At 36.3% G+C, this 25,430-nt stretch overlaps 1 protein-coding gene across 1 annotated transcript in view; it reads right to left on the bottom strand.

Moving 5' to 3' along the window:
- Positions 1-24,816, bottom strand: part of eif2b3 (eukaryotic translation initiation factor 2B, subunit 3 gamma) — a 45,631-nt gene extending 20,815 nt beyond the window's left edge. Inside the window, exons 1-5 of the mRNA XM_081373444.1 lie at positions 24,521-24,816; positions 24,124-24,280; positions 18,044-18,201; positions 7,843-8,002; positions 7,453-7,564 (exon numbers count right to left, since the gene is read on the bottom strand). Of these exons, the coding sequence (XP_081229570.1) occupies positions 7,453-7,564; positions 7,843-8,002; positions 18,044-18,201; positions 24,124-24,271 (578 nt within the window). The 5' untranslated portion in view covers positions 24,272-24,280; positions 24,521-24,816. The remainder of the gene's footprint in view (positions 1-7,452; positions 7,565-7,842; positions 8,003-18,043; positions 18,202-24,123; positions 24,281-24,520) is intronic.
- Positions 24,817-25,430: the final 614 nt, after the last annotated feature.

Here is a 25,430-nt window from a genome sequence, read left to right as displayed (position 1 = left end):
GTGCTGTTTATGGAGTGCAGACAATACAAGGCTCACAGTGCAAACAACTAGGAATAACTTTTCAATCAAACTACTCACTTCAAGATAATTAGGATCAAAGATACAACACAATGAAATTCTATGGCAGTGGTTCTCAACCAGGGGGCCGGGGCACACTAGGAGGCAAAGAATTAAAATGAATAAATTATTATTAATAAATTAAAAATATCCAACTCTAATCTAAATTAAAATGATAAAAATAAATGCATAAAATGAAGATGTAAACTTGAAATCACATTTCTTTTTAATTTCCCACAATAACAGCTTTCTGAAATATATAACTTCTTGAATCACACAATTAAGCATGGTTAATTGATTTAATATATTATATTAACCACAAGAATTAATTCAACATGATTTTTTTTTTAACAGTTGTCAATTGCAGCAGAATTATCAGAAATATTTTGGCGTATATGAAGGAGGAGCTTCAAATATTGTGTTCTACCTCAAAGGGGCCTTTGAGTCAAAAAGGTTGGGAACCACTGGTCTATGGCACTGTTTTGGGGAAAACAACGTTGACCCATAGTGCTTGTATAGGTGCCACAAGTTCGAATCCAGCTCGCAACATTCTGCAAACCAGTTTCCCCCACTTTTCCCTATTATTTACGGACAAAAACAAATTTGCTTAATTGTAATCTTGAAGCAATTGTCATGAAATGTCATATAGCGTAATGCTCCACTAAGGTAAAACTCTGCTCTAAAACCAAACGTTCCATCAATAAATAATTTTCCCTCGCTGTCTGCTTCCTCCTCAAGCTGACAAGGATGACAAAAACCTGGGAAAGGCCTCCAGGACTGTGAGTGACTCACACTATTAGTTTTAATGGCTTACTACTTACTATAAAGCCCAGCACAAAAATCTGCGTTACAGCACAGTGAGGTCATACGTTACACAGTGTGCCGTCGATGGAGCCTGAGCAAATTTATCCAGACCTAGATAAACGCAAGACGCGAGGCCTTTGTTCTGCGATCGCTCGTCTGAATCGGCAGGTTAAATAACTAACAGACTTAACATTGGAGGAGAAAGACAACAGCCGAGTCTGGATTTGATGGGTTGGTAAATCTTAGCACAGGACATATGGCTCACACCTTCCTTTCAAACATCCTCAGCCAGTCTGGAGAGTGTAATGTTTGAGCAGCGTGTTTAGGAGGAAGAGCTGGATTGCGCACAATGTTAAACACTATTAAACACTAGCAGCTTTAACAAAGCAAAAGGAGCAGCAATGTTAACATGCCTTTTTAGTGAGCTGTCTGAGGAAGTTTACTGCTTCTTTCTGGCTGCCAGACTAAGATACATACATGTTTCCTGTCCGATCTATTCTTTCTAGATTTCTGACAATAAGAAAGTTTAAATTTAGTGGGCTACAGCAAGTTAGTGCTAGAAAATAGGGAACCAAGAGTTGTGACCACCATTTCACAAACTGAGCACTACCACTTTGTCACGTATGTGAGTGTGTCCTGTGAGCATCTAATACATTGTTTCCACAACTGTGCAAATACATTAGAAAGTCTATGTGTATATGTGGCACTTAATATAATCTGATCAGATCATAACATGATGGGCTCTGGGCCACAACAGTCCAGTGTTGTTATTGATAATTAAAAATAATTCTAAAACAACTTAAAATTAATAGAAATAATATGAAACAAAAATCGTATAATTTTTTTTTTTTTTTACTTTTGCCAAAATATTGCCTTGGTAACTAACTAAAAAGTACTAAAATTACTAAAGTTAATCAATAAATAAATTAAATAATACTAAACAACACTGTAATTGTCTCACAGAGAATAAGACCTCACCTGTAAATAATATGAGGTTGAAAATAAAGCAAGATGTATGAGATTGGAATCTGTAAAAATCAATTCCAGTACCAACAAATGTCACATGTGTAACAGTTTTGCTCTGTTTTGCTACTAGACCACATAAAGATGGAGAAACCGATATCCAAAATGTTTTTTCTCTCACATTTCTTCAATCCTAGAAACACAAAAGGACCACCACTAAGATGTACTTCAACACTGTTGCTGTCTCTTATGATGATATAATGCTAGCAATCTGTCGGTCATTGCAAAGTTGCCAACTCTCATGCATTTGGCATGAGACATGATTTCTGAATGTTCTATTTGGCCGGTTAAATTCGCATTGTCATAGGCCAGCCAAGTGATAATTTTGTTGTGGATTAGGTGAATATGTGCGCTGTGGCATGAATAAATTCTGTGAGTGACGCAACTTACAGAAGTGAAAAACACGCTTGTAAGATAAGATGCATTTAAAAATGGCAGATGCCACAGAGCAAACCACACTGAGAAAAGATCACATGACCCCATTTGTCTTGAACTTTAAAGGGACTTGTATTCATAAGTTTCATTTGAGCCATTTAACGTGTCAAGTGACGAAAGGGTGCTTTTACAGTTTAAAGCAATCAAAATAAGTTTTCCTCAGAGCATAACTTACATCACAATTGTGCGCATATTTCCATTTTGCAACAGTTTGGCATAAATCTAGATTAAACCTAGTTTAAAGACGCATCTATTTAGCCAATCAATCACATAACGCTTCTCATTAACTTACTACAATTATATGATTTAAAAAAGTACAATCATCACATAATCATCTTTTGCCTAAAATGCTATTAACAGCAACTACGCTAATACTTCTCTTTTTGCTTCCCTGTTCCAACCTTCAGAATGGGAGTCCTAAAGATTGCACCAGCTCCAGTTCAATCCAGACAGGCAACCGAAGTTGGCAACCCTGATCAACATCACACCTTTAACCAAACTTCTGAGATACTTCAAACAAGGTAGAAGTAAAAAATTTAAGGGGATAGTTCATCCTATGATAAAAAATTCTGTCATCATTTACTCTCGCACATGTTTTTCAAACCTGAAACTTATAAATATGACTTACTTTCTTCCGTGGAAAAACAAAAGAAAAATTTACAAATTATATTATTTTGTGTTCCACAGGACAAAACGAAAGTCATTCAGAGTCATTTAAATTTTGGGTGCACTTCTTAAATTCTGACATTGTCAAAACAACTATGCACTATTTTTTTGTAATTGCCGATGGTTATTTTTTATTAGATTCTCACTTTTGCACAGTACACTTTTTCCACTGCACTACAGTAAATGGTTTAAATAAGCGTATAGCTTTATTTTTAATAAAATATAATTTCTTGTTTCTTTCTTTTGTTTTTGGGGTAAGATTTGACTCAAATTTTTTTTTATTTAATTAAATATATTCTTTTAATATCTGCTTATATTATGAGAATATAAGCGCATTAGACTGGAACAATACATTACTTAACGTCAGATCAGGCAGAGTGTTTAGTCTCCCTCTCAACGTACAACATGCTAACAGCTGCTACAACCCTTCTATTACTAGACAAGATTTACAGTGGCAAATTATTTATGAGCTCCCAACACAGCCGCATGCAGAGCCCTAGTTCTCCTACTCCCAGACCCCTGATCACCCCCACAACCAGGAACAGGCCCAAAGTACAGGCCCCACGCAAGGTGCTGACAATCTGAGGTGCCTTGCCAACATCAGGTCTTAAACACTGAAATGACAGCATCAGACAACATTAAAACATTAAAAAGGCTGGGAGGAAAGATGGGGGGGGGGGTATTTTAAGATTATTTTAGTTATCTAAAATAAGTCTCTAGTCATATCAGTGGCAAAAATTAAGCTATTTTATTCTATATTATCAATAGTCCCCCTCATGGTGGCAGCCATATTCAAATCACATGATCAGCCAAATATTACTTAATTTCTCTCTATAAAAACTATACGCTTTAGTCTAGTCGACATATCTAATTTGTTATACATGCAGTCTACCATGACAAAGGTTAAATTTTGGACATTTTCAAATGCAAATTGCATTAATAAAAGTTGGAAAATACTTTTATTAATACTTATATTCTTTTAGGTGTGTGTTCACAATTGGCAGGTTTGGTTCGACTAAAACGAACTCTGGTGTGATTGCTCTGTTGGTGCAGTTCATTTGATTGTGTGATGGTGTGAACACTGCCATCCAAACCCTGGTGCGCACCAAACAAAACGAACTCTGGTGGAGTAAAGTCACAAAAGATACAATGTTCTATTTTAAATAAACACTGTTCTTTAAACATTCTATTAATCATAGAATCCTGAAATAATAACTGTTTTCAACACTGAAAATAAGATGTAAAATGTTCCTTGAGGACCAAATCAGCATATTAGAATGATTTCTGAAGGATCATTTGACACTGAAGACTGGAGTAATGGCTGCTAAAAAAAAATCAGCTTTGCCATCACAAGAAAAAATATATTTTAAAATATATTAAAATAGATTTTTTTAAATTTCATTTAAAGGTATGCATGTGAATAAAACATGGCACAATGGCCTTCATCATCACAGTATGCTTATGCCTATCTAGTGCAAGGGATTCGTCAATTTGCCTATTGAGGACTTGCTGGGACACTCCATGTACAGGATGGTTCTGTCTGGGGAGACTGAGTCATTTACACCTCAATGAAACATGTATACCATTTGCTTCACAGGACACATTTGTTTTCTCATCTTACAGCTTATAAACTGAACTGAATGGCAGTGAACTTATTAGAGATATGTATAGGTACAATTATTAAACATGCATTGAGGACCTCCGTTCCCGTAAGCCCGTAAGACCTCCGTTCATCTTCAGAACACAGTTTAAGATATTTTAGATTTAGTCCGAGAGCTTTCTGTTCCTCCATTAAAGTCAATGGACGTGTCACTGTTCACGTCCAGAAAGGCAATACAGACATCATCAAAGTAGTCCATGTGACGTAGTGTTTTTGCGCAGTGTTGCACGTCATCACGCATCACACATGACCAGCGTCGGCCAATAGTGAGCCTACGTGGTGACGTGCAACACAGACACGCTGCGCAAAAACACTACGAGGCCCAGAGAGAAGGAAATGAATAGTGGAATAAAATCGTTATTTTTGTTTGTTTTTGCGCACAAAAAGTATTCTCGACGCTTGATAAACTTAAGATTGAGCCACTGATGTCACATGGACTACTTTGATGATGTCTGTATTGCCTTTCTGGACGTGAACAGTGACACGTCCATTGACTTTAATGGAGGAACAGAAAGCTCTCGGACTAAATCTAAAATATCTTAAACTGTGTTCCGAAGATGAACGGAGGTCTTACGGGCTTGGAACGACATGAGGGTGAGTCATTAATGACATAATTTTCATTTTTGGGTGAACTAACCCTTTAAAGGCTTAGAGAATCTTTCCTTTATCACTGATAATAGGGGCTTTCGCAGCGGATTGTTCTAGGAACTTAGTTCTAGGAACTAGCCACCAGGGTGAGCAAACTAATGGTTACCCTAGGAACATTTTCCTGTTGCTGTTTGCCAGTAGGAACTTTGAAGTGACTTAGGCCGCGCTCGTTGCTGTGACTTTTATTTTGACGGCGCTGCAGACCTTTATTTTGATGGCACTGAGAACGCCAGACCCTGAGCAAACAAACAGTGCTTGCATTCTCCATGTTCATTAGTTTACGATCTGTCCAACAGTCCTGTCTAATACGTTATTAGATGGAACTGTTATACATAGAAAGTAGACAGTATATGGAAAATTATTAGCGTATGCCGTGTGGCTGATGTCCAGTGTTGCTGAGCAGAAATACATGATCATGTTTAGCTTGGTTCCTAGAACTAAAATCGTTCCTAGTTCCTGCGGTGCGAACGCGCCGGCATCCGGGTACTTTCGCCAACAGTTCTAGGAACTATGAAAAGGTTCCTCCAGTGCAAAAGCCCCTAGTGTTGAAAGTTTAAGTGATTGTAACTTTCATTATCTAAACATTCAGGTTAAATCCTAAGCTTTCCAATCAGTTCTAATGAAGACTTTTTACCTTTGAAGAATAAGAGGTTAAAGAATAACAACTTTAATGGAGTCAGAAAAATACTTGAATTATGCACATCCTCCAACTGCTTTTTGTTTCCGATTATTGGTTCAAAACAGCAGCGTAAGCTTACAGCCTTACAATAAGCTATTAAATGATACCATCTTAAAATATGAGAATATATCTGCACTTAAACATGAATAAAACATCCACAGATGAGAAAACAAAATTAAATATTCATACATTAAATAATCATTAGATAGAAGTCTAATAAAAATAAAACAAAAAAAAGTCTAATATTTCCCCATAGTTCTAGGAAATAATACACATAGCTCTAAAACCTCAGACACAAAGAAAATCCAAAGAAAAGAGAAACCATGAAAGAAACACAGGACAGAAAGGCAGGAAAGAAGGATTGGATCAACAGTTAAGAAAGGCTGCTGCCTGCTAAAGCAGGTTTGACAGGCAGCACTTATGACAGGCCAGTGTGGAGGAGGCCCCAGTTTTATTAGCCAGCAGCAAAAAGAGCAAGTCATCGTCCCGTGAGGCCGCTTGAGGAAGCGGCACCTCTCTGAGGGTAGCTGTTTTTAATTGTATTTAGACAGACCAAGTCAATTTTCAGCATGAAAAGTAAACCCAACCAGACAACAAAACGCCCTAACGCATTTCCGCAGCACAACAAGTCCAAAGTATTGTACATTAATGGGCATTTTTTATTAGAAGGCTAGATCAATCTCTCAAATTGCTCCGATTATGAACATATTGGATTTTTTTAAAAAAAGAAAAGAATTACTGTATATAATTTAAAAAAAATCGGGATACTCCAATCGATCGGCCGATAATCACATTCTATGACTCGATCGGTAGTCACTAAATTTGTCCGATCTTACGAACCAATTCCAATGCGTTTAACTCCACTTTTAGACATACAGTCGCAAACATCCCTAAGCAATTCCCCTCAGGGGAATCTCCGCCGCCATTTTTAAGTGCATTCAACTTTGTCAAATGGGCAAGGCAAGTTTATTTTGACAAACCCTCGAGCCTCGACAGCTTGATTTTGACTGAGGGAGAGAGTTTATTCACCATATACACTTCAGGCAGATCCATAAACCACAATGCAACACGACTGTGACGTCACAGCAAATCGCGCTTAATTTACCACCACACAACTCTAGTCTATGATATTGGAGTTATTTTGACATTTAACTTGTAGCTACCTTAAGCTGACTGTTTTTACATAGTATTATCTTTTTAATTTGTGTCATTTTTTCCAACAGCTCAAGCATACATAAGGGCTTTAGAATGCAGCATAAAACAAATTAACAATGAAAAAATTTAAATAATAAATCAGCTCCATTGCGAATTGCAAGTTATCAAGGGCTTAGGGCGTTCCATTTCAACCCATAGCAAGGAATCCGCCAGAAGTGGGCACTCGTGCAACGCAAGCAATGACGTATATTTGAGTGAACGAGATGGAGGGAAGGGCATAAAAAAGTGGACTTAAAAGCAGCCCTGAAGTGATGTTGACACTTACTTGCGCATGATGGACTTCCGGAGAACAAGGCCTTCTTCCAGGTCTGCCTCATTGGCCATGAACAGAAGCCGTTTCCCTGTGACGTCCACACCCACAAAGTCCCTCTGTTCTCCTGCCACAGAGCACAATTACAATCTGTCATAGCGAACTCGTAAAATACTACTGCGAGATATAGTATAGTCAAACTGTATTTTGGCTTAAGACACATGCCCAGTCAACAACCCGAAAGATCTGCAGGAATGCAAGATTATACAGGCCATTGGGATGAATTTTCAGTTTGAAAGAGGAAACGGTCACTAAATAGTAGTTTGGAAACAGTGCAACAACAACACTCGTTCAAAACCACACCATCTTTTTCCTTGTCAATCAAATGTGTATGAGTGATAGTACCTCCTTTCTTCTTGCCCTTTTGGCCAGGGACAGTCTCTGTGAATTCATGGACTTTGCTCATGAGCATCGACAGGGTAGCGTTGTGTGCGCGAAAGAGGTCCACAACCTCATGCAGGGCAACATCCGTTATCAAATCACAGCTCACCACCAAGATGTCAGTCTGTGGGAGAAAAAAAAGAGACAAATCCTATTTAAACCAGAATCAAGACAGAACAATCCAGATTTTCCACCCACAATTTGATTATAATGTCCACTGGAAGGACGTTATGTTCTCTACACATAATTAGAATGATTACTTTCAGGGTTTTAAATCATCAGTTGGGTATAAATACTTGAATAAAAATGTTGTTCTTTTGTGGCAGTGGGCAATTTTTTCCAAGTATTTGCTACGGACACTCTGAAAAACAGCATAAAAGAGTTCAATATACACTATACAGACATACTCGATCACAACATAAAGCTCCCACACCAGGTCAATTCAGCCCAAACTGGTCATTCATTAATCGTCATGACATTTGACCACCACCATTTATATAAATAGCAATTTCATCTTCAGAAAAATAGAATAAAAGTTAAATGACAGTATGAATAATGCCAGTACAGAGATTAGTCAATCAAACCAGAGGCCATTTACATACAGGAGTCTTAAAAGTACAGTAATTAATTAAATACATGTGCACATTCACAGAAAATAAAAACATACATACGAATATAGCATGGTCAAAGAATTAAAAAAAGTGCCAGTGATCCTGGAGCACAACTTGCGCTGCAATGTTAAAATAAGCTTAGTAAAGTTATTTTTATAGCCGGTTTGGGTCGGTTTCATCTAAATAGACCACCATCAGCACATTAACATCATGTTAGGTTTATCTTGCCATGGCTAAGGTCAATATTTCAAGGTCCACTTTTCAGACTATTTCATGCTATTTTAGCCAAACATACAACTGACCACTTAATGTTATGTTGTTCTCTTAAAACTGGCTGATTCATTACAACAACAATCAGGTTTTCACATATTTTAAAGAAAATGTACGAGGTTCTTGCCAATGCAAAACACTGTCGCAATGCTTCAGACAAAGGCAGCCAACTTCTTGTATAAAGACTCATGGTGATGGTCAGAGCAACAAAAGAAAAGTTTAAAATATGATATGAGAATGACGTGAGAAAACGAGAGACCCAGTCTCTGGAATAAGCACTGTGCTCTGCCTCAGTTTGCGTGTGCACATGTGTGCCTAAGTGTGTGTATGAGTGAGCGCAGGCATGGAGGGGAACCTAGTGATAAATCCTGCTCGCCTTTGCCATTGTTTCTGTTTGAGTTGTCTGGTTCCCATCTGGTCTGTCCATCTCAGGCCTGTGGATAAATAAACATGGGAGCGGGAGTGGGGAACAGCCCGTTAAAGCGTGCCTGGCTCAGGGAGAGCTGCATGCCTCATTGGGGAGGCCCAGGGAGAGGCCCTGCCGTGACGCTCCGCTCCGATACAGTTCCGGTTCTCTTGTTCTGGCCCTAGGGCAGAAGGCCCAGGAGCCACCGGAGCACACATGCTCAAAAGATAACAGGGTGCACAGCGCTGTCCGTTTAGAATGAGCTAACTGTGCTACTGGGGAAGGAGAACAATCCCTTCCCATTGACCACTGCAAACCCAGAATGACTTCAAGCTAATGCACATTTAAAACCTCACAAATCCACAGCAAAACCAGAGCCACACACATTCCGCACTAATGTTTACATATTCTGCACTAATTTGGAGAGAAAATCTGAGATGCTTCAGACTTCAGCTATTGTCAGAAAAGATGTCCATATCATAGAATATCAAAGCACATTTAAAGCAGTTGTACAACAGCTGATACACCCAGCCCTCTGATCACCCATCTACTTAAATTACTACATTGTTTGCCAACTGTAAACTGTCTACAGTTAGACTAATGAACTACATAACTTGGCAGAAGAATTGTTTATTCAAATTATTTATATTGAGCATATAATAATACTGTTGCCGGCGTTTAATTAAAGTAATCAGACCCGAGGGGCTGTGCTTTTCAGCAATGTCGATCACAATGGTTCTCAAGCCAGTGTTATTTTAGTATCATTGAGACACTATTATAGATTTTATTAATACACTGAATTGGTTTTTATTTTTACATTTTCATTTAAATTTTAGGTACACTATGTAAATTTTTTGATAAAAAAAAAAAAAAAAAAAAAAAGTGAATACATCAATTCTTCTTCTAAAACATGTTTGTGTCTTACCCTATTTTTAGTGTTTATCGCTGTCACAACGAGCGAGAAAGGCTGACATGATGGCACGTTACATCTCAAACCTCTGGGAATCCCCCTTTTTTAAAAAAAACTGTTTGGCAAACGAACAGAGGAGAGTCTGCTGGCAAAAAGATAATAATATAGCGGGTACTATGTCCTTGCTAAAAGCCGCTGAGAGACTTTCACCATTTTGACTCCAAGGCCCCTATTGTCCACTACAATTTTCAATTTTTCCAGTTGTTTGTAGTTTACTGGTTACGAATTTAGCATACAGATCTTTTTTAAAGGACTAAAAGGAAGAAACATCTATATTCATTATAAAAATGCCCATGGAGTAATTTGATAGAGGTCTATAAAATTGCACTTTTAAAATTGGGCTACCATATCCAGGTTTCTCAAACCATGGTGTTGTAAATAATGGCTCTGAGAATTCTGTCTGCTTCATTTAGTGACTTCTGAATTAACTACTTGTTTTCAAAAATTTGATTTAATATCACTAAGCTACATCAAGGGACAAATCAAATAGAAATAGTACATTAAAACTGTAAGTTAAGACTTACAATTTGCATGATGTAACCACTTTTTGTGTAAACGTGCATTGTACAGGTCTGGTTAAAAAAACAAACAAAAAAACATGTTTTTGCTCAGGTGGCCAAAATGTCCACCCAATAGAGACAAGTTTTGCTCAGTCAAAAAAATAATAAAGTGTTGCATAAAGGGAACAAACCACCTGTCTGACTAAAACAAAGATAAAATGGTGGCAAATGTGAGATTTTGTTGATCCTAAAAAGCAAAAATCCCTCCCCCATATTCCAGATTTAGAACAAAATGGAAAAATTGTACACACATTTTACACAGTTTTTCCTGTTTCCCAGTTACCAGTTTTTAATTTCACTGAATTAAAGGGGTAGATCACACAAAAACAACAATTCTGTAAATGATTCACATTCATGTTGTTTCAAACTTGTATGACTTTTGTTCTTTTACAGAAGATATTTTGAAGAACGATTATATTATTTTTTCTCATATATTGAAAGACACTGGGGTCCAAAAAAACACTGGATTCCACTGATTTTCATTGTATGAAAAAAAGAAAAAAAAAATCATCTTTTGCATCCCACAGAAAATAAAAGACATACCAGTTTGGAACAACATGAATGAGGTTGATTAAATGACAACATGTATTTTTTATTTTTGTGTGAAATAACCCCTTTAAGACTGGTCACTGCTGTGGTTCAAAGTAGCCAATGGGCAGGCAATGTCTGGAAATGTGTACTCCGTTCTCGTGTTTCTTTTATTTACTCTGGGACTGAAGGCAAAGCAACCACATAAATGGCTATCGCCAAAACATTCAAACATTTACAATGACTTCACAGTCAACCAGGAATGTACGGGGATGAAACGCAAAAAATGCGACCAATGCCAGCCCACCCATCGTAAACCACCCAAGTAAATCGATCTGTCGCTGCAGCTCTAACCACTTAACATTTCATAGCCGGGGTTTCTATTTTTGAGGGGACTCGACAAGTGGCCAAATGCCTGAGGCCTGACAACGGCCGTGCCCTCTTGGCCACCGGGAGGGGAGCAGTGTAGGAAGGCTGGATCAGCGGCCTGTCTTAGTCGCAGAGCCTGTGAAGGTCTGGAGTGGGCGTCAGCTGTTGGATCATCTGAGTGCCACTGCTGCTGACGCTGGGCCTTTCAGTAGGCCATGGTTCTGCACTGCACTGCACTGGAGGAGAGGCACAGGGAGGTCAGGCCACCCACAGACACTTCCAGTTCTGCTTGGCTGCCCCCTGGGCCAGCCAGGTGAGACCACCCAAGAGGAGAGCAGAGGAAGAGACGGGAAAAAGAGGGTGGAGAGAGGAGGACAGGATAAGAGGGAATAAAAAGGAATGGAAGGAGAAATGCGACTCACACTCGTCTGCCATTAAAGACACTTGTTGTTAAGCTTACAATTGGCTGTCATGACTGTGTTAAGTTGTATTGAATACAAACACATTTACATTGCGAATTTCACAGACAGACAGAGCTATTCAACACTGAGAACATAAAAAAACATGATAAAATGTAAAGAATTTGACAAAGTTGTTCAACTGAAAAAAACCTGATACACACCATCAAGTCTGTCAAGTCGAGTGCAACTGAGGACATTATAAGTCTTGGTTTAATTCAATGGCATACACAAATATTACTTGTACATAAAAATTATCATCATGAAAAGCCAAAAATAAAGCAGTGCCATTCAGATTTACTTTTTCCAGACCACCTGGTGCAAACAAAGATGTATACGTTCATTTTTCAGGAAAAATTAGTACACAAGTCGATCGGGAATGACTTGATCCCAGTGAACTTGGAGCCTTATTACTAACAAAAGCAGGCAGAACGCTACACAACACGAAGATTATTCAGTTTTTGTACAAACATTGACTCAATGCATCAGAATGAACTCAAACACAGGCTAATGAAAGAGAGCTTTAAGAGTCGGGCACTCTGTCAGATACTTCCATTATGTCCGTGGTGTTTGCTGAAGCAAGGGAGTAGACTATGTGTTTACGCCATACAATAAACGGGGATTTAGGGCCCCTATTGCCAACGCTCATCTCTCAACACGTAGTGGGGCTGTTCGTGCACTGGAGGGCTCTGCAACTCAATGCTTTTAATCTCTCATTTCTCTCTAGGATTAGAAATAAACGCATCTGTGCTGTTAGCGTGCACCAGCAAGCCCTCCTCCTCAACATTCCCTTTCCACTGCATTGATATTTATTGAGAGTTAATCTCCTGTGATGAGCGTTCACACATGTTTAAGACATCCCACTCTCAGATATTTTACACTTTCATAAGTTTTATGCACAAAGGTATGATGCAAATGAAGAAATGCACTAACAATGCACAATATTTTGACCCAAGAAAGAAAGTACTCTTTTAGCAGCTGCTTCTATCCAAAGTGATTTCAGCATATAGTGGGGTGCAAAAATTTTATTTTGTATTTTTCTAATTTAATACACCAAATTATAATATCAACATGACAATTTGGTCAAAACTTTACAATTTGAAACTGATAAAAGAAACACCTTTTTTAAGGTTGTCGTGGATTTCTTGGATCAAATTAAGTATCTGTGCTGGGAAAAATGTCTGTCCAAAAAAAAAAAAAAAACCTTCAAGGCATTTGATACGACAAAACTTCAGAGACCATTTTAAACTTTTTAAAATATTTTTTCTATTTATGCATTTATGAAAGAATTTTAGACAGATTTAGACTGATACTTTTTTTTTATTTAAATTATACATTTAATGAGACTGTGATATGAGAACAATCTAAGGAAATATTTATTTTCATATTTCTCTTAAAATTTCATCATGTAATTGAGACATATTGAGAAAGTCAATAATTGATCAATTAAAATAAAACTACACTTTTTTTATTTTTATGAAATTCCCAATGTACTAACAATCCTATTCAAAGGTTTTGGGTCAGAAAGATTTTTTAAAAGATATTAATACTTTTATTCAGCAAGGATGAATTAAATTGATCAAAAGTAACAACAAATAAGTAATAATGTCACAAAAGATTTCCATTTTGAACCCTGAAAAAAAATATCATGATTTCCACAAATATATTAAGCAGCACAACTAATAATAAGAACTGCTTCTTGAGCACCAAATCAGAATGATTTCTGAAGGATCATGCGACACTTAGGAATGGAGTAATGACGCTGAAAATTCAGCTTTGCCATTGCTGGAACAAGTTACATATTACATACAACATATTAAAATACATTAAATAGAAAACAGTTTGTTTTAAATTCTAAGAATATTTCAAATAAATGCAGCATTGGCAAGCATAAACTTCTTTCAACAAAAGAAAAATCTTACTGACCCCAAACTTTTGTGTGTAACTGAAATTAATCCATTTAAATAATTTAGTGTTGCAATGAAAGTTAAAATAATGTCACATCAACTGTCCAAGTATTTCTGCTTCATTTTATTGTAAATGCTTCATCTAAATAAATAAAAATCTAAATCCAAAAACTTCCAGGTTTAAATGGAAATTTCTGATTTTAAATGTGGTCTCAGACATCTATTCTCCAGTGTACTTATTATATTATAGGGTACAATATTGAAAGCTCATGGATCGCCCCTTGTTGGGTTTGATCCTACAGCCTACTGGTTACTAGCCTAGATCTTTAACCTCTAAATTACACCACACCTAGGAAAAGCAAATACAGTTTCTGTGACTAGTTTCGAACTACATTTAACCCAATAGTGATCACAAAAAAACACACACAAAAAAAGGATGTTATTCAACTTACCGCCCCATTCCATCTACACAACAACTCTCACACATGTCCCTTAGCAGGCCCATGAATGCCAGTTAGGGTTGAAAAAGGGTTCTGACATCATGTGTTTGTGGAGTTAGTGGTCTCTGGCCACTGGGCTTTCAGCAGGAGAAATGAGGCACTCTGTGGAGTTGGACCCATCAGTGCGGGGCAGCACGGATCAAAGATCCCCCTGTGGAACACAGCATCTGCCCCTCACATCATTCCACTGACCCCAGGCAAGCTCACAGGGGAGACAGGTGAGGCGGTGTACACTTGCCAGGCTTTTACACGCTTCTGGGTACACGCTCATGCTTACATGGACTTGCATGCCCATGCTGCAATTATGTTTCTTCCATTTAGTCACCGTGCTATGCTCTGAGCATAATGATTTACAGTGATGAAAATTCATCACATCATTGTGTTGCTAACTCTTTTATGACCCTCCTTCATCACTGAGCACTCCTCAACATGTCAAATCAGTTGCTACATCAGTACTGGCTACAAACCAGATTACAAATATTATCTAGGCAGTTCTTTGAAGCAGTAACATGCTAAATTTCATCAGTAGATAATATCTTTATAACGTTCAACATTGTTTTACAGTCTAAATATAAGGTATAAATTATGATCACAACAAGGAACAAAATAGCTTTCCAGAGCTTTCACACTCACTGTCCCATGATGGTGGAACAATCTTTTAAAATACAAACCTGAAAAGTTCTCACAATCTTCCAGAAACACCTTAGGGTGTAGAGTGCCTTGAAAAGGGAATTTCACTGCTGGCTAGATGGGCTTTTATATAACTTGGCTGTCTATGCAGTAGATAAGCGAAACATTTATTGAAACAGTGCTAGATGACTAGAGAAAACAAGAGAAAAAGGGCTATGGTGTTCCCTTTTGCCAAAAACGTCAACACCGTTAATGCACTTTTGATTTTGGCACCGCCCCCGTTGATCTGACTGTACATGGGCAGGAATACAAAAATATGGATGTTCGATCTGCAGTTTTAACAAAAGCTCTGGAGCTGTCAAATAAACAGGGATATCTGGGTGCAGGTAACATGGTGAAAGAGTATACATTGTTAATTTACATCGACTTCTGACATTGTAACAATACAAAGCTGGTTGAAAATCTTATCCTTTAATTGTGCTTTCTCCAGAAAGGAAAAAAGCTCCACAATCTCAATTATACTTAAAAAATTCTAGGATCAACATCCTTGAGGATAATTCCAATCACAGGATTCCTACACACAACATATAGTATACATATTGTATACAGTATAGTATACAGTACAGTCATCTGTAAATATTTTTTTTCATTAGATTTATCACTTTGAGAAAATGCACTTAAATCATGATGAGAAACCTAAAATGCTTTATAACCTGCATATATTCACCTCTGACACATCAGTTTGATACTTTAAATGTGGTTTGATGTTGTACGATCACCAAACAGTAGGGGTGTAACGAAACCCCCATGTCATGATTCGATACACATCACGATATTCGCGATATGATGTTATTGCAATTCTCCAAGACATATGATAAAAGGTTAACAAAAAAGGTACTGTTGATTAAAATGCTAAATTTGATATTACATCCATTGTGGGTGTTAATGAATAAGCTTGGACTTGGTGCTGATAACCCAATGCACAGGACAATGGTGACACCAGAATAAAAATATTCATGATTTTGAAGCTGAAAATACAGAATTATTATGCTTGCACTCTGTCACTCACTAGATATATTTAAAATAATGTAGGCCACTTTTTACTGGTAAAATAAGACATTTGACATTATCAGGACCCACAAATATTCCCCCATTGCATTATTATACGTTATATTCAACATTATATATAGTAGTTTAATGTAGCACTGACACTAAAACTCTGAAAACGTGATTTTTTTTCTCACACAGTAATTTTTATTCTGGGTGAACTATACACAATAAATTTTGTCACTATCTACGATACATATTGTTGCATATTTGTATTGCGATATATTGTAACACGACATATTGTTACACCCCTACCAAACAGCAAAGCACAGTCTGATTTAGATGATTGTTTGCTCCTTAATCAGTTGCTGATTTAAGTAAATATTCTTTTAGTGAACAGTTTTGTATAATGAAAATAAGCGTCTTGAATTCATTAATTCATGTTCAACAATCACTAAATGATCGCTAAACTTTTTCCATGAAAACACACGCTTGTATGATACATTAATTTTTACTTAGAAATGCTTAATTTTATATTTTAGAAAACTGAATAGGTGCAATAGCCTGGAAAAACTATTTTTTCCCCCATAATTACCCAAATCTGGAAATTACTGAAAACAAATTCCAGGGATGGGCAAGAGTATTCGAGTACTCGTTTGTGACACCGACGATCGATCATGAATATGACGATAGCCCTGACTTAAAAAAAAAAAAAACTTTTTTATTCCTGATTGGTTATTGCGGCATTTGGGGCAGTTCCTGAGGTCTGATTTGTTAGCGTTATACAGCACGCCTTCCAGACCAGCAAAATAAAGTAAAAATGGATTTGAAAGTGTGCCCTGCAGTAATGCCTGGAATTGCTTTGATCACGAAATGCAGTTAAGTGAAAGATGTGGAGCGCCTATCTATCATATGCATAACATTATGAGAACACGACTGTAATAGAAAGAATGTTGTAAATTCTCTGTGCTTTAGTTTTTCAGTGCACCGTTAAAGGAAGAGCGCGTTCACGAGTTACACATCAGACTAGCACGGTAAAGTTCATGTGCGCATTTGCTTCCTTTTGTGCAGATGTAAGTTGCAAGATTTCTTTTATGTTGTCTTTATCTGATTAATCTCAAATATAAAACGCGTTTGGTTGAGTTTATAACCAGCTAGCAAAACGCTGCAGTTTACCGACAGTTCATTCACTCTTCAGTTTCTGCTCAAATGCAATGTCCAACATTACTGACTATGATTGGGTTCTTTGGGTCATATTCCATTTAGATAGGCTATTTATTTTTTTAAATCATTGATATTAATAATGCAGCCTTTTGTTCCCATTTTTTAACAGTAAAGCTGTTTTATTTAAAGTTGTTTCTCGGTATGGCTTCGAAAATGCGCAGTGATGACTGAAATCAAATTAAGTGCAAAATGTGCATCGCCAATATACACACCATATAGAATTACAATGAGAACAGGATTGTGATAGAATATTGTAAATTCTCTGTATCCTCTGCTTACTTAGCAAAATCACATAGCTTGCACTTCTCAATTTTGGAATTATGCATTGTAGCACTTCTCATGTTACTGTCTGGTGTGGAGACACGATCGCAATGACACAGTCAATGTGGAAGAATGTTTAAAACACGAATCCCATAATTTTAGTTGTGATAACGATTGGAACTTTTTAGATAATCTATCACATATGAATAACCTAGCATGAAACTTAGCTAGTTTTAAACACATTTAATGTTTATCTCCTCCCTCCCCTTTAAGAAGAAGTCTTAATCTTCTTGACTGCATCCAGTTATTGTATCCAGTTAATTCTTGCCCTATTTTCTATCCCATTTTTGGAAAGTCAATGTAATAGTCAATGTAAGAAATGTTATACCTCAGTGTTATCTTATGATATTGACACTTGACGCACCTTGATCTTTTGCTGGATGTGTCGAAGGGCATCTGCAGTGCCCATGTCAGCTTCCTCCTGAATACACACCACATCCAACCTCATCTTCACGTCCGTCTTCAGCCGTTGATCGGTGCTCAGGGCCTTTTGAACCTCTTTAGTAGTGATGACAATCACCTCTGGAAAAAAAAAAACATACCGATAACACTTAGGTGAATTAAGGATCAAATCAGAAGCATAATTCATGTTTTTTATGTACACTACTGTTGAGAAATTTGGGGTCAGACTCAGTAAGATTTTTTTTCAGCAAGAATGTTTTTGAAAACAAATCTCTTTTCAACATTGATATATATATATATATATATATATATATATATATATATATATATATATATATATATATATATATATATATATATATATATATATATATATATATATATATATATGAAATGTTTCTTGTGCTGCCTTATTGTGGAAACCATTAAAAAGAAATTCAGGATTCTTCGATGAATAGAACGTTTAAAAGAATATCATTTATTTGAAACAGAAATCTTTTGTAACAGTATGAATGCATTTACTGACTCTTTTGATCAATTTAATGCGTCCTTACTGAATAAAAAGTATTTATTTCTTTAAAAATAAAATCTTACTGACCCCAAACTTTTGATCAGTAGTGTAATTAATAAAAATTAGCTTAAAGATAATTTATTGTCATTCTAGCCGTATACAGTGTGACAAAATGTTCTTTCACTAGGAGTCAGGGCCGGATTAACAATTTCCTGTGCCCTGGGCAACAAGACTCAAGGCCCCCTGTAGTTAGGGGGGTTCGGGGGCATGCTCCCCCGAGAAAATTTGGATTTCTCTGACCTACATATGTGCAATTTAGGACTTTTGAAGGCCAAAAAATTATAAGAAATAGGCTAGCTTTAAAACCTTGTCATTAGATTATTTGTCTGCTCTCTCCTCATCTTCATATTTCTTATTCTCTCAGTATTCTTATACTGGCCTATTTCTACCTCTCCTAAAGCTGAACTTTGACTGATAGTCTTTTCATTTTCGTCTGTGTCAGTGACGAAAGTAAACATAGGCTCAACTGATATTTATACGTTTTATGAATCATTTTCTTAGACATGTTAATTTACTCAAGGCTACCAGGAAAGCTGTAGCCTAAGTCAGTATTGCCAATAGGAACCTTCTGCAAGCTTTGGGATTTGAAAACGTCTGTTTTTAAATGTTAAAAGTAATTTTAAATAATACAAATTATAGACTACGTTTAACGCAGTTGGTGGAATTGGCAGACGTTCCCTTAAGCATCGTGCGCTGTGGAAACGCGTCAAAGCATTCTCAGGTATAATTATGCAGCATTAATGCACGAATGATTTTGAACGAATATTTCATCATGTCGATATACAATGGTCACATAATGTTAAAACTAATCTTGCTATTTATATCTTTGTTAGACTACCAACCCTATAGAACAAATGTCCGACTAATATCGAAACTGAAACGAACTTTACCGCGCTCAACCAGCGGGAGTGCATTTCACGAATTAGTAATCGCTGGCGTTCAGCGGGGAGGGAGGAAAGTCACGTGAACCCGCGTAGATGCACTTTATGCAGTGAAGAAGATCGTAAAGAGTTTGATAACTTTATTAAATTTCTGTGTATTTCCTACCTGTCAGGGCCCCCTAGATGTCATGGGCCCCTGGGCAAGTGCCCAGTTGCCCTAATGGTTAATCCGGCCCTGCTAGGAGTGCAGCGCAGTTTACAAAAATGACAATAACATTATAAGGACACGGTGAGTGATACAATTACTTCACTGTAAAAAAAGCACTGTAAATGGTTTTGACATGATCATTCCATTTTGTGGGAAATGGAAGAGATCTTTTTCCTTCATGACACCATTGGTTAAGAACAGCACACATTTTACATGTGACTCCTCTGACTTGTACAAATATATTAGACAAGACACCTTCAATCGAGTCTTTGTGAGTTATTTGCCGTTACCCTGTGAGACAGACTTTCGGCCAACTGGATGAAGTTTGTCCCAGAATCCTGCTTTACTGCATAAATATTTTCTAACGAAGCAGCTTACTTACCATAGTTTGTGCTAAAACTTGTAAAAGCTAATTGCAGGGCCTTGTTGGCTGGCACTCTGGCTGTTAACAGGATAGAATGTGCCACACATAAAGGTGCATACTGTACTGCTGGGCAGGCAAAGGGCCATAGCCACAAACTCCATACCAGCTGGATCTCAAGGTTAGTCAATACAGCTAGGTGTGAACAATAAACATTTCATTATCATGAAGACATTAAACACAGATACTCAAGAAGGTACACCACCTCTACTGGCTCTCAAATGTGCTAAAGCAATGAAGTGAACAAAGGGTTCTAAGTTATCAGTTTTGGATTTATTTCCACACTAATATTTTAAGGGAATGACCCTCATCCATTCCTTTAAACTATTGAAATAAGGTTTTAACAAGGTTTTTTTTTTGTGGAAATAAATCCCAAACTGATAACTTAGAACCCTTTGTTCACTTCATTGCTTCATTTTATTTTTCTTGTATTCTAGCATAAAATTCTATAAATTCCGATATATGTGGCTTTAGGTCTATGACTGATGGAGGATCAGGACTGACACTTAATAATTCAAACATAAAAATGGAAATAAATCCCTTTCTAAATGTACAGATTAACAGACATTTAAAACTGTATAAATAAAAATAAATTGGTCAAACCTTTGATTAGGGTCCAATTCTCACTGATAACTAACTACTAACTACGACTTTTGTCTCAATAAACTTAATGATTATTAATAGTTAGTAAAGTAGTTGTTAAGTTTAGGTACTGGGTAGGGTTAAGGGATGTAGAATATGGTCATGCAGAATAAGGCATTAATATGTGCTTTATAAGTACTAATAAACAGCCAATAGCCTAGTAATATACATAATAACAAGCAACAAGTCAATAGTGAGAATTGGACTTAAAACTTGTTATTGAAATTTTTATATTCCCATTTTAAAGACACAGTATGGAATTTTTCGCCACTAGGGGTCGCTTTACAATAACAAAGGCGTAGTTTGATGACGCAACACATGCTAAGAATTATGGATGTTGTCGTCAACGTCAAGCCGACCGATCTAATAATGTTTATGGATGACTGAATACATCGATGCTTTTATCATGACTGTGATATGAAGCAGTTCGGGATTGCTAAGAGACAGCTATCAGCTCCACACGCGACGCGAGCTCCCCCGGATATAAAAGGAATGGACATTTCATTCTACCGAACTACACGCAAGAGCAGAATTACAACTCACAGGTCAGTTTATTAGACAAATTAAACTTGTGAGGTAACGCAAACGCAGCGCTGTTTCATTGGTCTAACATTAGCCTACACTATCACACTAAACTGCATTTGAATGTGTTGAAATGTATGTGTTAGTCTGTCTGTATGAGACTAGCAGTAAGCTAGATCAACATTAGAATAACATACAGATCATATTCTAACATTTTATCATTGTTGAACTATATAACATTGATTAGTTTTATGTAAATGTGCTCACCTGTTTAATAAAGTACATGTAGGAGCGATCGAAGTCTCGGACGTGGAGCTCTCGTTTATATATTGTCTATGGGAGCTCTCGGCATCTCGAAAACACCGCGCTGATATTGATTCTCGTTTTAGTTCTCCTTTTTTATCCAAAGTCTGCTTGCCATGGTCCGTAATGTTTGAACGAAACAACAACAGCGTGCAAATAGACATTGCGAACTCCACAGTTGTCTGCGTCTGTCGCTTTGGTTAATCAGAGGGCTCTGCTCATAGCTCTGGTTACCATGGCAGTACGAGCGGAAATCATAGGCGGAAACCAGGGACAACGCGGATATGACGCCATTGACTGCGACAAACCGGAAATAAAGAAACGTGCCGTGTCTAAAAATTAAATTAAAATTTCTCCTGGTTTGAAAGTTGTTGGAAACAGTCGGGATAATGTAAGTACACAACTAAAAAAAATATATAACATAGATATAGTGATTTTTGCTAATTTTAAAGCAAAAAAGTTACATATTGTGCCTTTAAATGACAAAAATGACTAGCCTAAATTACCAGTTGCCTTTCTTTGTCCATTTGGCAATTCCTTTTCATGTTGTCTAATGCTTTTCTTTCTTTCTTTGTCAATTAAACAAATGCCATTGGAGAGTTCACTTGCGGGGGGCAATCAATAATTTTCTTTCTTTTTTTTCAACGTAAAATGATTTATCAATTTATTATTTTATTATTTATACATTAAAATGAATTAAAACGTTTTAAATGTCTATTCTTTTTGTCCATTTAAAATGTGATTTATTTCCATTTTATAACTTACAAGCACTATTAAAATTGCTCCATGCTATGTTAGCCCAAAACAGTTTTATGCTGCTGAAGGTCACCTATTGCTAAGCTATGTGGAGGAAAGTACTAGGCTACAGTTGATTATTGCAGAGTTGAAATGATCCAACATTAGTTGTCTGGAGAGCATTTGACTCTGTGTAATTGTATCTTGTCATTCAGTGTCCTTCCAGCCTAAAGCAGTTGTGTAGATTGAAAAGTAACTTGGCTTAATTTCATTCGTCTTTTACCAGTTTAGTTGTATAAATAGTGTAAACTAGGCAATACATCCACGTTTACAAACAGTTTCCATTTAAGCGTATGAATTTAGGGCACATAAAACGTTAAAATTTAGGACTTATAAAACAAAATATGCTGCCAAAAAAAACCCAGGAAAATCTAATTGGTTTTATCAAGCTCCTGTCCCTGACAAAAAGAGTCTTGATACTAAAAATGAGAAGCAACATGGGCGATGGTCTGTGCGAGTGGGTGTAACGTGAAACCATGCCATTATAGTATGCCAATTTTTAAAATGGCCCTACCTTTCCCATTTAGGAAATAAGGACTTTATTAGTTCAATTAAAGCAGCTTGCGAAAATTATTACCACCTGCAGCTAAAGTGTGTAATAAGCAATTTCAGCATTTTGTTAACTTCCACCACACACACTCATCAAAACCCGCCCCAAAACATGTCATCCAATCCGATGTCAGCTAACCTATGCAAAGCAATTCACAAGCATAGAGTTACTGTTTCTGGTAAAGCAATAGTCAGTCCTTTTTCTTTCTTTTTTTTCACAGAGTCCAGGACAGTCAGGACACTGAAAGTTAATTATTATGAATTATTTAATAATTCAAAAATAATAATTAGGCTAATACTAAAATCATACTAGAAATGCAGCTCAAAATACTTTCCAATAAGAAAGTAAAATTTAAACCATGTAATAATAAAAGTAGGACTGTCAAAAGATTAATCGCGATTAATCGCATCCAAAATAAAAGTTTGTGTTTACATAATATATGAGTGTGTACTGTGTATAATTATTTTGTATATATAAATACACACACATGCATGTATATATTTAAGAAATATTTGCATACATATACTGTATATATTTATATATAATTTATATTATATATAAATATAATTTTTTTATATAAATTACACATTTTTCTTAAATATATACAAGCATGTGTGTGTATTTATATATACAAATTTAATTATACACAGCACACACTCATATATTATGTAAACACAAACTTTTATTTTGGATGCGATTAATCGCGATTAATCTTTTGACAGCCCTAAATAAAAGACAAAGTAATGTAGACCAGATACTTCAGAAACTATAGCCTACTAACTGACATCATGTATGCTATGAAACTGCATTTTGTATGATTATTTAATTAAAGATTATAGATTTTATTGTCCGTGTTACTAAGAAAACCTATTTCTACTCCCATTTGGCAATGTGGGCCTTAAATGAAATGAAATGAAATGACATACAATATCTAAAGAATTCCTTATAAAAGAAACATTTAAAGTAATTTCAAGCCACGATGTCTTATTCATTATTCTTAGCAGATCTGTCAAACAATCTTCTGCAATGTTAGAAGAATCTACCCATAAATCTCTATAACAGGAATACAGGATATATCCTAAAACTATACTAACAGATTACAATGTCACTTTAAATGAACTTTGTTTTCTGATATGACAGTATATTTACCTTCAAAGCCCACTCTCTCCAGCAGGTTGAGGGGGTACCATATGAGGGGTCTGTTTCCCACAGGTAGCAGAGGTTTAGGGGTGTTATAGGTGAGATCCATCATCCTGGAGCCTCCACCTGCTGCCATCAACACCGCCTGCAGCTCCATCCCTAACACCTGCAAAACAAACAACACATTCAGTCTTCCTACAGCAGCACTCAGCAAACACTGAATCAGACTGACAGATGGAGCTTTCTTTGATTTAACATGATTTTCAAGATATTACTCCAGACATGCCTCTTGTTTCATCATCTACACTACACTACATTAACTGAGACGTTCTGCAAACAAATAACCGCTTCTGACGTTATTATTTATTGACGTTTAAAAAGGTTTAGAAACACACAGTCGACTTGCCTCTATTGGTCGTCCGAATGATTATGATTTGTAAAGTATCGAGTCCGTGCACGTGAAAATCTGCAGCACTGTAGCAGACGCTCGTGTAGAGCGGTCTGTCACCAAACTCGCTATCTTCAAACACTTACTGCTAAAACCGATATAATCGCAGTATTTTAACACAATGAATACGAATAACTAAAAATCATCTGAATATTTTATATGTAGTAGTCTACAATAACTAACGACATTTCGAGATAATGACATAAGACAACTTTTAAATAGGTCGTACAGAAACCACTACCAGAAACTTTGGTTCCGCAGAGAGATCAGTTCCTCTTTTGACAAAAAATGAGAGGAGAGCGTTTGATTTGTTGATTTTAATTTGTATATATTCAAAGATTATTTGAATTGATATTTGGATTTATATAATGATGTATTTTGTGGTTGTTGTTTTTTTATTTTATAGCCTACAGTAAATAACACTAGTCTTGTTTGCCTATATGTAAAAGCAAAAGGGCGTTTACAGCATAATATTATGGTAAAAATATTTTTGTTTTAGTGTATGCGTTATGCAATTAATGATTTTTTTTTTATTATTACATTTTTAAAAATTTTTTTTTTTTTTTTTTGCATAATTTAACCAGGTAAAGGATTTTGAGAAGTGGTAGCCTAATACGTAAATGCTATTTAGCCTATGTTTAAATTAAAAGGAAAACAATTGCTGACATTTAAAAATACGGATTATAACAATAGAATACTTTTACACATAATGCAGTAGCCTATGTCATGTTTACTATTATTTAACCATTAAATTTCCAGTTTCATAGCATCCAACACTCCTTTAAACAATTATACTGTTTATACCACTTTATATACCACTATAACAACATAAATTGTTAAAAAGAAAATTGAATGCTTTGGAGTGTTT

The sequence above is a fragment of the Scardinius erythrophthalmus genome (genome assembly GCF_964197995.2).
Source record: "Scardinius erythrophthalmus genome assembly, chromosome: 9".
NCBI lineage: Eukaryota > Metazoa > Chordata > Actinopteri > Cypriniformes > Leuciscidae > Scardinius > Scardinius erythrophthalmus.
Note: the sequence above shows the minus strand (reverse complement) of the source record. Positions and strands in the feature narration are given on the sequence as shown.